The sequence below is a fragment of the Mesoplodon densirostris genome, chromosome 2, assembly GCF_025265405.1.
Source record: "Mesoplodon densirostris isolate mMesDen1 chromosome 2, mMesDen1 primary haplotype, whole genome shotgun sequence".
Lineage (NCBI taxonomy): Eukaryota > Metazoa > Chordata > Mammalia > Artiodactyla > Ziphiidae > Mesoplodon > Mesoplodon densirostris.
The window spans coordinates 46,604,538-46,618,652 of record NC_082662.1 but is presented as its reverse complement, the minus strand read 5'-3'; the positions used below and the strand labels follow the sequence as shown (position 1 = coordinate 46,618,652).

Sequence of the window (14,115 nt, the reverse complement as noted above, 5' to 3'; positions counted from 1 at the left end):
GGATTGATGACATTTTTTCCTTTTCACAATCGTCTTCCGTTACGCTACTTTATATTTCAATAAGAAAAGAGGTATAACCAAACATAAAGTAAACCCCACTCTCCAGAGAATTCTCTGCGCCCCTCGTCCCCGGAGCGAGGTGAGCCGAGGCGGACGCTCTCCACGTCCCCACCGGTCCGCCCGACGCCACCTGCCTCTTTAAGAGCCGAAGCCTCGCCCTTCGAGGGGCCGCGGAGGGAGCGAGCTTTGGTGCAGTTGCCCGCTGAGGTCTCGGGAAGCGGCGTCTCCGGGAGCTGCTGTCTTTTTAAGGAGGCGGGGCTCTGCCCGGAGGAGGTGGAGAAGGTCTGCCCCCCGGATCTCCGGTTTCCGGCAACTCGGCGGGACCAGAACCTGCGCGCAGAATCTGAGGCCCGAGGATTACTGGCACCAGCTGGACGCCGAGCCCCGCGAGGTGAGGTGGCGGGGTCTGTGGGGCCGGCCCGGGACTGAGGGAGCTCGGGATCTCCTGCTCACCCGGGCCGCTGCGGCCCAGCTTCTCCTCCTAAAACACTGTCCGTGCTTCTTGGGCAGCGCTTTCCCAGACCGTCCTGGACTCACGGTGCCCCAGGCTGTAGGGTCCCCATCACTCCAGCGCCTACTAATTGCTTCGATGTGCACTAAGCGCCTTACACTTACTTGCCTCAGTTAATGGCACCCAACAATGTGTGAGTAGGTACAATTATGAACCCATTTTACAGATGAGGAAATTGAGGCCCCCAGGAGCCCACAGTCTTAACGGCCAGAAGCAGCAGAATCGGGAATCAAACCCAGGTCTGTGACTCCAGAGCCTGTGCCCTTAACCACTGGCTAGGCTGACTTCCTTTGCTCTCCACTGCCCTCATAGCCACGTCTCTCAAACCCCAGCCTCCCCTTCCTCATCCTTCCATCTCCAGACTGCACCTGGCCCTTAAAAACCCACACAGTGAGATTGCATGGAACCAATGGAGCCCCCCACCATTAGTTTTTTTATAACCGTTTTAATAGTATCTGACGCTAAATGGTTATCTTTATATAAACCTATCGGATCCCACTAAAAAAGGACGCAAGGAAAAGCAATACCATTTCTAATGCTGAAATAAGATTCGTTTGTAGATTTTTTTTTTATGTTATCGTATGAAATTTATTTATTTTTCCTTTTTAGACCTCTGTAAATTATCTTCCTAATAATTGGGAGAAGACCCTTGGCTGAATGGCAGCTGTAGATGACTTGCAGTTTGAAGGTACATCCGTTGGGTGCCCACCTTTTATGATCAGTATTTCTGCAGTCACAGCAGAATTTCCGTTGCTATGCTGGTGCATATATTAAAGAAGATTACTTCAGATATCTTGGTAAAAGAATGTTTGCCACACTCAGGTTATTCTATTTGTTCACACCAGCTGTTCTTTTTTGCCAAACAGCCCTTCAGATTGGTAATATAAATTTAGTGCAGTGATTACAGAAAATGTTTATAGAGTTCTTGCTTTAGTTCAACACGCATTTATTGAGCACCTATTTTGTGCTTAGAATTCTACTAGATACAGGAGATCAGAAGATAAAGGAGAAGTTTTTTACACTGGTAGAGTAGATAAAAGTGTAAAAAGATAATTATAATGAAATGTGATCAGGTCATTCCTTCACTGACTCAGTAAATCTGTCATGAGTGTGACCATGAACCAGGCAATTGTTCTAGTTACCAGGGTAGAAGAGTGAACAGTTTCTTCCCTTATGAAGCTCTCAGTCTAGTGAGGGAGACATTTATTTGTTAAATGATCATTTAAATATATATCTATAAACTATGAAAGTGCTGGAGGAAAAGTTCGTAACTCATAACCCAGAGCCTGACTTAAGCTGGGGATTGACGAATGCTCATTTGCCTTGTAAACACTTGTATAGTATTTCCTAAATGGCAGGCAGTGTTCTAAGTGCTTTACAAATATTTACTCATTTACTCCTTATGTCAACTTTATGAAATAGCTTTTTTGTTTTTTGTTTTTTGGGGTTTTTTTTTGCGGTATGTGGGCCTCTCACTGTTGTGGCCTCTCCCGTTGCGGAGCACAGGCTCCGGACGCGCAGGCTCAGCGGCCATGGCTCACGGGCCCAGCTGCTCCGCAGCATGTGGGATCTTCCCGGACCAGGGCTCGAACCTGTGTCCCCTGTATCGGCAGGCGGACTCTCAATCACTGCGCCACCAGGGAAGCCCTGAAATAGTTATTTTATTCTCCCTATTTTACCAATGAGGAAACTGAAACACAGGAAAATTAAGTCATTTGCTTAAAGGTTATAGTAAGTGGTAAAGCAGGGTTTGAACCCAGGCATCACCACCTACGCTATCTTACTACTATCTAAGGAAGCGATACGATGTTTAAAGAGATATCCACTTCATCAGCCAATACTATCAGTTCCACCTGCAAAATACAACCAATATCTGACCACTTTTCGCCACCTCGTCCACTATCCCACCGTGCTCAAGGTCACCATCACCTCATGTCTGGATTATAGCCCTTACCTTCCTTCAGGTCTTCCTGCATCCTCCCTTACCCCCTACAGTCTGTATTTTGCAGCCAGAGTAGACCTTTAAAACCAAGTCAGATTATGTCATTCCTTCTGAACCTTCCAGTGGCTCCCATCTCACTAGGAGTGGAAGACAGAGCCCTTTCTGTGCTTAGGAGGCCCTACATGATCCAGGCCTCCGCTGCCTCTGATTTCATCTCCTGCTACTCTAGCCCTTTCTCTCTGCCTACCCACATGGGCCTCATCACTGTCCCTCCTAGACGCCAGGTACACTAACAGCTTAGGGCTTTTGAGCCATCCTTCTGTTTGGGACATTTTTAGTCCAGATAGCCACATGGCTTGTTCCCTTGCTCTGCTCAAATCTCACTTCATTCCAGAGGCCTTCCTTGGTCATCCTATCTGGGAGTACAGTGCAAGAAAGTTCAAGGGTAAAGAACAGCACGTGCGGAGTACTTGAGAAGGGAGGAAGTCTGTTTCATTTTCTTTCCCAAGGAATTAAAAGAAGGCCAGTGTACCAGAGCACAGATGGTGGGGGAGGCCTGTCACAAGGTGAGGTTTGAGAGGAAGCAGGAGCCAAGTCACACAGGGCTTTATACACCATGTTAAAGACTTGGCTCTTTAGAAAAGAAGAACACAGGATGCTGTGGGGGTCATGGAAAGCTTCTCCGAGGAAAAATGGTAGTGTTAAATGAAAAAGTGAAGGTCAGGGCCCTGCAGGTGGGAGACATTATGTCAGGAAAGGAATAGAGGCAAAACATAGCATAGGATGTAGAAGCAGATAATGTTGGTGGCAGAAATAAGAAGCATACCAATCTTGCCCTCAAGGCACTGAGATGGACAAGAATAACTAATACAGAGCAGAACATGTGAATAGTCATCATGTGTGAGGTACACACATCCTACATCAAAATCAGACTTTCCATCTGCTGTTCTTCACACACGGAACACATTTTCTGTCTTCTGGGTCTTGCTCATCCCATGCCCTTTGCCTGAGATGCCATCCCCACTGCTTCTGGCCATCCTTCTCATACGGCAGCTTCTTCAAGCAGCCTTTCCTAATCCCATCAACTAGATGAGTTATCATCTCTTGAACCTCTTTGGACTTGGTACGTCTAAAGTGACACTCTCTGTTCCTCCTTCTGGCATGTCCTTTCCCCTGGTAAACTACTGTTTTAAAAATATGAAACTTAAATATATCTTCCTTGGACTGATTCCTTCAGGCAAAGTTATAACCATCTTTTTAAATGTCAGTGCCTTGTCCAGTCAGTAAATGATAGCGATAACAGTATTTATTATTATCTCATATCATCCTCAGAATCTCTCTGCGAGATAAGTATTTTCTACTTTTTAGAGAAACAGAGACTCAGAGGTATGGGGTGACTTGCCCAAGGTCATGGAGTGCTAGAGTCTTACCTTAAACAGAGGACCCTCTCATTACAGAGCCTCATGCTGCCAAAACATGGGAGACTGAAGCTTGAGTAGTTGTTACGGATCAGCCACCTTATTAATTTCAGCCACTTTAATTATCTCCATAAAACTATTTGCGTAGCTGAAAGGCAGTAAGATTGGGCTCGATTATCCAAGAGCCCCATCCTACTGCCATGATTGTAGTGTCACAGTGGTGCCCTGCTGGCATCCTTGCTGAGTCCTGCCAAATTCCACAGCTGCCCTAAATTTTATCTAAGAGTGGCTAAATAAAGTTTGTTAGGATGCCCAGAGACAGGAAGTCACAATCATGGCTGGTGGACATGAATAGGTGAGGTTCTTTTGGAGAACAGTTTAGCAGTATGGCTCAAGAGCCTTAAAAATGGTCTGTGCCCTTTGACCTGGTGATCGCACTGATAGTGCTCATACTAAGGCAATAACCCCAAGAGCTTTCTCCTCAAAGATGCTCCCTGCAGTGTTATCTGTACTAATGAAAAACGAGAAGCACCCAAACATCCAATAACAGTGGAATAATTGTGTTAACTTGTGGTGTCTCTCTCCCACTGTTCCCACCTCCAGCTGATGAACTGTTATGTAGCCACGTAACTGATCTTTTTTTTTTTTTTTTTTTTTTTTTGCGGTACGCGGGCCTCTCTCACTGTTGTGGCCTCTCCGTTGCGGAGCACAGGCTCTGGACGCGCAGGCTCAGCGGCCATGGCTCACGGGCCCAGCCGCTCCACGGCATGTGGGATCCTCCCGGACCGGGGCACGAACCCGTGTCCCCTGCATCGGCAGGCGGACTCTCAACCACTGTGCCACCAGGGAAGCCCAACTGATCATTTTAAAGACTGATATAATATGAAAAAAATAATTTCTTACATAATCCCTGGCAGATGGAGCAGGGTACAGCATTGTTTACATAGTACTCACATCCTAATTCAGCACTTGGTACACTGTAGGCACGCAGTAAATATTTGTTGAGTGAATGGTCATCACTGGCATGAATCTACTCTATAGAGAAAAGGAAATATACCAGAAGTTAATAGTGTTTGCTTTTATGTGGATGGGACTAAGAGTGATTTTTATTCTGTTGTTTCTACTTTCATTTTTGTCCTCGTGTGTTCTGTAGTGATTACATAGGACTTATTGGAAAAAATAACTTCCATTAAGTTTTTTTGAACTTGAATCAAAGAAGAGAGGGTTAGATTGGTTACTTGCTACGGGCCAGGCACTCTGCTAAGGGCTTTACTTAAGTAATATTCCTAACTTTCCCAAAATTCCTGAAAACAAATATTATTCTCCCCATCGTATAGATGAGAACACTGAAGCTTATAGAGGTTAAGTTACTTACTCAGGCTTGAATACTTAGTAAGTAACTGAGCCAGGACTAAAATTCTGGTCTGACTTCAAATTCTGTTGTTTTCATAATCATTTTTCTTTGTCAGCTTGATTTCTAGATGAGATTTTTTTCAGAGCCTTTTGCCACTTGTCTCAGATAGGGTCTGTAGCAAAGCTGAGGTTGTAACAGCTTGTCTTTAAATTAAAAGTATGGCATTTCCAGTGTGGGTAAGGTCACTGATACCCTTGTACTCTAATTGATTTCAGAATTTGGTGATGCAGCCACTTCTCTAGCAGCAAACCCAGATGCCACCACAATAAGCATTGAGGATCCTGGTGAAACCCCAAAACACCAGCCAGGAGCCCCAGGAGGCTCAGGGAGAGAAGAGGATGATGAGTTACTAGGAAATGATGACTCTGACAAAACCGAGGTTTGAACTTGTCTTTTAAATTGTTTTTTTCTTTTAATTTTTTTAACATCTTTATTGGAGTATAATTGCTTTACAATGGTGTGTTAGTTTCTGCTTTATAACAAAGTGAATCAGCTCTACACATACATGTATCCCCATATCTCCTCCCTCTTGCGTCTCCCTCCCACCCGCCCTATCCCATCCCTCTAGGCAGTCACAAAGCACCGAGCTGATCTCCCTGTGCTGTGCAGCTGCTTCCCACTAGCTATCTATTTTACCTTTGGTCGTGTATATAAGTCTATGCCACTATCTCACTTCGTCCCAGCTTACTCTTTTAACTTTTAAAAACCTCACTCATGCATTTATCTGTCTCCTGTGTGCCAGGTAGAATGCCAAGCAGTGGCGACACGAAAGTAAATCATGTAAATCAAGGTAAATCTGCCTTGGGGGAGAAACAGACAAGCAAACAGACCATTGTTACCCATGGGAAACACGCTGGGGTTGTGGGAGCAGAGAGAAGGGGGTTACAGAAGGCTTCCTGGAGGCAGTGACACTTAAACTGAACCTTGTTGAAAGAATAGGCGAACCCGGGAAGAAGGTGTGGAAGGGTGATCTGGGTAAAGGGAACAGTTTTGGTGAAGTCACAGAGGCATGAAAGAACATGGTACAGAAAGCACATCTTCCATCTTCGTGTACGTTGGGAGCAAAATATAAGTGAAGACAGGAGATGAGGCTCACAGATAGGCAAGGACTCAACCCTCTGAGTATGAATTGTATTCTGAAAACCATTGGGAGCCATTGAAAGATTTTAAACAATATGACCAGATACGTTTAAAGATATTTAAGATACAGGGCCCTGTGGAGTATGAATTGGTGGGAGACGGACTAGAGGCCAGAAAACCAGGTAGGAGACTGGTGAAGTGGCCTGAGCTAGAACTGGATACAGATGTTTAGCAGATGGGCTCACTAGGACTTGGTGGAAAAGGGGTGAGGAAGAGAGGGAGGATTCTATTGGAGAGTTCTAGGTTTCTGCATCTGGTTGAATTTTGAATATCAGAGCTGTTTTTTTTTTTTTCTTTTTTTCTTTTTGCGGTATGCGGGCCTCTCACTGTTGTGGCCTCCCCCGTTGCAGAGCACAGGCTCCGGATGCGCAGGCCCAGCGGCCATGGCTCACGGGCCCAGCCGCTCCGCGGCATATGGGATCCTCCCAGACCGGGGCACGAACCCGTATCCCCTGCATCGGCAGGCGGACTCTCAACCACTGCGCCACCAGGGAGGCCCCCTCAGAGCTGTTTTTGATCACAAAAATTTACTTCCATGTACACTGTTGGTGCATTCCAGAAAAACAGTATTTCTAGTAATATTTTATAAATGGATCAGGATTGTGATTCACTAGAGGAGTACTCAGTTTATAGCAGTGTGTTCACAGGCTCATGAAATAGTGGAGGGGCAAGTGCTCTTCGTGGAACTCCATGAAATATCAAAATAAGTACCAAAGTGTATGTCAAATTAAATAGCATTGTATACTAGGTATTGTGGCAAGAGCTCAGACTTAGGAGCCTGAGTTTGAATCCAGGTCTGGCCAGTAGTAGTAGCTCTGTGGTCTTGGATAAGGTACTTTAATTTCCCTAAACCTGGATTTCCTCATTGGAAATATAAGAAAATAGTATACTGACTATTGTCATCATTATCATCACAACAGCTAATATTTACTCAGTTTTTAATAGCTGCCAGGTACCATTTAAAGTTCCTTACTTGGATCATCTCATTTAATCCTTAAAACAACCCTATATGCAAGGAACTATTCTTAGCTTCATTTTGTAAACGAGAAACCTGAGGCACAGATTTTAAGTGACTTGCCCCAGGACACACAGCTGGCAGGTGCAGATGGAGCTTTAAACCAAGGTACTCTGAGTCCCTCTGTATTAGAGTAGTGTATGTTAAGTGCTTATCAAAGTTGTTGGCACCCTCAGGATATAGGAATGATTTTTAGTATAACTGAGTGTATTAATTAGTTACGGTTCTCCAGAGAAATAGATCAATAGGATATGTATATGTAGAGAAAGAGATTTACTTTTTTTTGAATTGGTTCACATGATTGTGGATGCTTGGTGAGTCCAAAATCTGATGGAGGATGCTGGCAGGCTGGAGACTCAGGAAAGAGAATTTGAATCCAAAGACATTGTGCTGGAGAAGTAGGAAGAGCTGATATTGCAGATGAAGTCTGAGGGCATCTGCTGGAGGAGTCCCTCTTGCTCAGGGGGTCAGCCTTTGGTTCTATTCAGGCCTTCACCTGATTGGCTGTGGTCCACCCACATTATGGAGGGCAATCTGCTTTATTCAAAAAGTCCACCAATTTAAATGTAAAGCTCATCCAAAAACACCCTTACAGAAACATCCAGAACAATGTTTGATCAACTATCTGGGCATCATGGCCCAGCCAAGTTGACACGTAAAATTTACCATCACACTGAACAACAGCAGCCATCAAAAGTTTAAGAAGCATTGTATAGGGGAAAAAAATCTTAAAACTGAAAACATTTTATTCGTTATCTTAATTTCGTCAGGGAATCGGGGAGAGGTTACCAATATTCTATGATAGTGACAGAATTTCTTGACCTAGCTTATGGAACATGGGTCTCTGGTGTTCAGTATCTTGCAATATTAGAGTTGGAAAGAATCTACAGTTTCCTCTACAGTAAGTCCCCTACATATGAACCTTAAAGTTGCGAACTTTCAAAGATTCGAACGTGTGTTCGCATGTCCAGTCATGTAAGTTCATGTGTCTGGCGTACATTGTCACATGCGTGCATCCTCTACAAGTGTTTGTGCTTTTGTGAACTTTACTGTACAGTACTGTATAGAGTACAGTGTCTTTATTTCAAGCCCAGGATCTCCAGAAGCAAGCGTAAAAGCAGCGGTGATATAGCTGGTACAGTACTACCCAGACATCACTGGATCATTTTTTTAAGAGGGTAGATAGAATTGAATCCAGCAAGGAACCAGAACCTGTGCCATCAGTGGCAGGAGTGAGTGAAATTGCACCTTGCCCTCCGTGTCCTATTGCTGAAGATCCTTCAGCTCTACCATCTCCCACCTCCTCTCCCTCCTCCAGTCAGTAACTCTTCTTGCCTGTTCACTCGATGCCAGCCCCTGTATGCCAGCTGTTATACTGTACTACTGTACTTTTCAAGGTATTGTACTGTAAGATTAAAAATGTTTTCTTGGGCTTCCCTGGTGGTGCAGTGGTTGAGAGTCCGCCTGCCGATGCAGGGGACACAGGTTCGTGCCCCGGTCTGCGAAGATCCCACATGCTGCAGAGCGGCTGGGCCCGTGAGCCATGGCTGCTGAGCCTGTGCGTCCGTCCAGAGCCTGTGCTCCACAACAGTGAGAGGCCCGCGTACTGCAAAAAAAATGTTTTCTTTATTTTTTGTGTTGGTTTTTCATGTATTATTTGTGTGAAAAGTATTATAAACCTATTACAGTGCAGTACTATATAGCTGATTGTGTTTGTTGGGCACCTAGGCTAACTTTGTTGGACTTAGGAACAAATTGGATTTCCAAACGCACTCTCGGCATGGAACTTGTTCGTATATAGGGGACTTACTGTATTTCAGCTTCCCTCTCAAGATATTAATGCTGTCCGTGGTATGTCAGAAAGACAGCACTTGAATACCTCTAGGAGCAGGCTGCTCATGACCATGTAAAGCAGCCCCTACCACTTTTGGAAAACTTTAATGGGGAAAATTTTCCTTTATAGTGAACAAAAAATATCTGCCTATAGTACCTTCCCTCATCTTGCAAAGGTCCTTAGAGTGCATCTGTACTTTTTGCTGTATGAATCCTCTTCAGATATCTGAGGATGGCAGTCACACTTCCTGGCATGGGGCGTGCATTCTTCTGTAGAGAGCTGTGCTCTTGGTGCAGGCATGGCCTTCCTAGTGCGCCTCTTCTAAATAGGAATTTTGGTTTTCTGTTAGAGCAGTATATTTTAAGTTTTTAATTGTTTAGAGTGAGTCAGTATATCAGATTTTTGAGAATTCAGGTGGTGATAGTAGTGAGGATGTTGAAGTGGAGGAAGGGGAAAAGATATTTACACTGACTGCCTTCTGTAGGTACATGTTTGTGTGTGTGTATATACATATATATGTTGTTTTGCATAGTAATTAAGCTAATCCTTCCTATTATCCTATAAGGTAGATCTTGTTACCTGCACTTTTTTTTTTTTAATTTTTTTTCTTTTTTTTTTGCGGTACACGGGCCTCTCACTGTTGTGGCCTCTCCCGTTGCGGAGCACAGGCTCTGGACGCGCAGGCTCAGTGGCCATGGCCCACGGGCCCAGCCGCTCCGCGGCATGTGGGATCTTCCCGGACCGGGGCACGAACCCGCGTACCCTGCATCGGCAGGCGGGCTCTCAACCACTGCGCCACCAGGGAAGCCCACCTGTACTTTTTAGATAAGGAAGACTGAGATGAGTCTAGTGATTTGATGAAGCCATCCCCTGGTGGAGGGACCAGGATTTGAAACCTTTTGGTGTGTCTTCAGAGCTGATGCTTTTATGTCAGGCTGAGAATTGGGCATGGCTGTGGTAAAATTGATTGATGAATGCAGAAGAGTTTGGTCTTTCGTACATCTTGATTTTCCATTAGACCCTCTCTCTTTCTCTTTCTCTGGGTAGCTAGAATAAGGAAATTGCTTCTGTGTTCATTACGTTTTTTATTTTACCTCTGACAGTTACTTGCTGGACAGAAGAAAAGCTCCCCCTTCTGGACATTTGAATACTATCAAACATTCTTTGATGTAGACACTTACCAGGTTTGTAAACCAGATTTACCTTTCTTTTGTCATATAATGCAGACTTGTTTCTTCTATGGTTAAACAATCGAGTAATGTGAAAGGTTTTATATACTGGATATGGTCTTCAAAAGTAAAAGGTCAATTAGCATTTGAAAATACTAAATGAAATAATAAAAAAATACTAAATAAATAATAAAAGCTATAATCACTGAGTTTCAATTTTGCAGGGCAAACTTATTAAACTTTAAGAAAAAAATCTTCAGTAGACTTAACTGCTGTGCTGTTTTGCAGGTCTTTGACAGAATAAAGGGGTCTCTTTTGCCAATACCAGGAAAAAACTTTGTGAGGTTGTATATCCGCAGCAACCCAGATCTCTATGGTATGTGTAGTGCTGTTTTGATTCTTTTCCATGTCCCAGCTAAGCTCAGGTGAGTGTGCGGGTTGCCTGGAAAGTCGCAGAAGCGCACTGTTGGTGGGGCATCTGGTGTTTTATTTGACTCTTCTGAGCTTTGATAGCAACTGTTACAGAGAATTTGGAGAAAATGCAATTGTATGTTCTATTAATGCGCTGATGACAAGTAATAGTATGTCCTTTGAAAGTCTTCAAATGACATTACAAATTCAAGACAAGTTAAGTCACTTGTGTTAGAGGAGATTGTTGATTTTAATTTTAGAGGATTTCCTGGTGGGGGTGAGTGTGGAGGAGCTTCTCTCATGCTTATTCATGATGTGCTGAGTTCCAGCTCTGCACAGGCTGGCTTCCCCTTGAAAGTCTGTAAGAGGATGGGCCAGGGGATAATGTCATTCCGACCTCCCTGCTATCCGAGAAGGGATCAGAGGTCCATCCAGTGATCCTGAAGGAAAGGGTTCCAACAACGGTGGCCTGTGTTTGAGGGGAGAAGAGAGCCGGCGGCTCTGAGTGCTTCTGTTTGCAGGTGCTGTACGAAAGACTTGGTGCACATGGGCACACTTAATTCTTGCATCAACCTTTGGGTAGGTATTATTATCACCGTTTTTCAAAAGAGGAAGCTGGTGCTCAGTGGGGTTCAGTAATATATATGCTCAATCCTAAACATTAAATTTTAGAGTGATTATACTTGTTGATTATAAGAGGAAAAGGAATTCAGGAGAATCTATTGTGTGCCAGTCACTACATACACTCTTTAATCCTTTTCAACAAGGCTATGTATTAAGTACTCTTTTCCCTGTTTTCCATGTGAGAAAACTAAAACTGAGATTTGCAACATCATGGATGAACTTGGAGGGTGTTAATGCTTAGTGAAATATGTCAGACTGAGAAAGACAGATGCTTATGGTATCACTTATATGTGGAATCTAAACACTAAAACAAACTAGTGAATCTAACAAAAAAGATACAGACTCACAGATATAGAGAACAAGCTAGTAGTCACCAGTGGGTAGAGGGAAGGGAGGAGGGGCAAGATAAGGGGTAGGGGATTAAGAGGTACAAACTAGTTAAGTATAAAATAAATAAGCTATAAGGATATACTATGCAGCACAGGGAATATAGCAAATATTTTATAATAACTATAAATGGAATGTAACCTTTAAAAATTGTGACTCACTGTGTTGTACACTTGAAACTTATGTAATATTATAAATCAACTATACATCAGTTAAAGAGTAAAAGTAGGGAATTCCCTGGTGGCCCAGTGGTTAGGACTCTGAGCTTCCACTGCAGGGGCCATGGGTTCAGTTCCTGGAACTAAGATCCCACAAGTCGCACAGCATGCCCCCCCCCCAAAAAAAGTAGAACTAGCTCATAGTTTAGTTTTATGTAAAAGCCCCCATTTATTCTATTAGACTGGTGTTTTTAAGCTACAGAACCTTTTCATCAAATGGCACGGATGTCCAATATTTAAAACCAGTCAAAGTGGAGCAGCTCTGATGGAGGTTGAGGGAAGTCTCCCTTCCACTCAGCTTCCTCCCTCAGGGACAGACACAGAAGTTCCATCCAGATGTCCATGGAATTCCTGGAGCTCCGGGGAGCATAGTGTGAAAACCATTGCCTTGGCCCAGGCCTCTCAGCTAAAGGTTGCCAAGGTGGCATTTCTTCCTAGCTCTCATTCTTCTTTACTTCTAGCCTGAGAACTTCTTGAGAAGCAGACTCTGTGTCTGAGAAATCCATGTCATCAGCACCAGGCAGAGGGCTTGGTGCAGAGTAGGTACTCAAACAGGTTTTGAGCACTTTATTTTGTGCTGGAGACTGAGGATTCAAAGATAAAGTCATGATCTCCATCCCCAAGGAGAAAGAAGAGAGGTACCCAGCATTTGTTGAGCACCTAACAGGTGCCAAGCATGGAGTTCAACACTGTTTTACTGTGTTACACTGTTTTATTTCCCACGCTCCAAGGTAGCCTTATCTTACAAAAGAGAAAAATTGAGGTTTGGGGAGGACAGCCTGCCTACAGTCTCAGAGTTAGCAACAACATCAACAACAACAACAATAATAGCAAACACACATAGAATGCTTGATATATGCCAGACACTGTTATTAGGGAACAACCTGAATTAACTCATGTAATCTTCATAATAACCCCAACTTTACGAGGTAGGTACTATTATTATGCCCATTGTGTAGATGAGGACACTGTGTCGCATAGAAGTCTAGCAACTGGCCTAAGATCACGCAGCTAGTAAGTGGCGGAGGATTCACATCAGCACTGTAGCTCCTAATCCATATTCTTCATCACTGTGTTTGGCTGTCTTTCGTGACAAGGCCAGGATACGAACCTAAAGCATCCTTCTTCCCACAACATTACTAATCTCATGAGCCCATAGACATGGTTAAAAAAAGAAGGTACAATATTGGTAAAGTGTTTTCTAGCAGAGAGGGCTGGGCCTCGTGGGGTGGGTTGGAGGAAAGTGGTCAGGAACAAGATGACAGAAGAGCCAGTCTGTAGAATCTGAGGGAAAGACTGATGAATTTGACTACATTTCAACTCAAATTTAAAATTTCTGGGCTTCCCTGGTAGTGCAGTGGTTAAGAATCTGCCTGCCAATGCAAGGGACACGGGTTCGAGCCCTGGCCCGGGAAGATCCCACATGCTGTGGAGCAGCTAAGCCCGTGCACCACAGCTACTGAGCCTGAGCTCTAGAGCCCGCAAGCCACAACTACTGAGCCCACCTGCCACAACTACTGAAGCCTGCACGCCTAGAGCCCGTGCTCCGCAACAAGAGAAGCCACCACAATGAGAAGCCCGCGCACCACATCGAAGAGTAGCCCCCGCTCACCACAACTAGAGAAAGCCCGTGCATGGCAACGAAGATCTAACACAGCCAAAAAAATAAATAAAAATTTCTACACCACAAAATAAACCATAAGCAAGGTAATAAATAAATAAACCACAGACCAGAGATAATATTTCAATGCATATAACCCACAAAGGATGCAAAGCAAGTGTACATGTAGGATGCCTACTGATTATGAGAATAAAACCAAGTATAAGTTCTGGGGGAAAATGAGCAATTCACAGAAAAGGAAACCCAAATGGCCAATAAATATATGAAAAGATAGTTATCCCTACCTGAAATAAAAATTTAAACAGGATATTATTTATGTCCATTATTTTAGCAAGCATACAGATTGGCTTG

General features: G+C 43.9%; 1 protein-coding gene across 5 annotated transcripts in view; it reads left to right on the top strand.

Annotated features, from left to right (window-relative positions):
• Positions 1–343: 343 nt before the first annotated feature.
• YIPF1 (Yip1 domain family member 1) overlaps positions 344–14,115 on the top strand; it is a 36,238-nt gene continuing 22,466 nt past the window's right edge. For 4 of the 5 annotated variants that reach the window (XM_060089825.1, XM_060089829.1, XM_060089828.1 and 1 more), the window contains exons 1-5: positions 344–451; positions 1,181–1,259; positions 5,561–5,724; positions 10,438–10,518; positions 10,792–10,879. In XM_060089825.1, the coding sequence (XP_059945808.1) occupies positions 1,229–1,259; positions 5,561–5,724; positions 10,438–10,518; positions 10,792–10,879 (364 nt within the window). In that variant the 5' untranslated portion in view covers positions 344–451; positions 1,181–1,228. Of the gene's footprint in view, positions 452–737; positions 811–1,180; positions 1,260–5,560; positions 5,725–10,437; positions 10,519–10,791; positions 10,880–14,115 lie in introns of all 5 variants that reach the window. The other variant, XM_060089826.1, reaches the window with a different exon arrangement.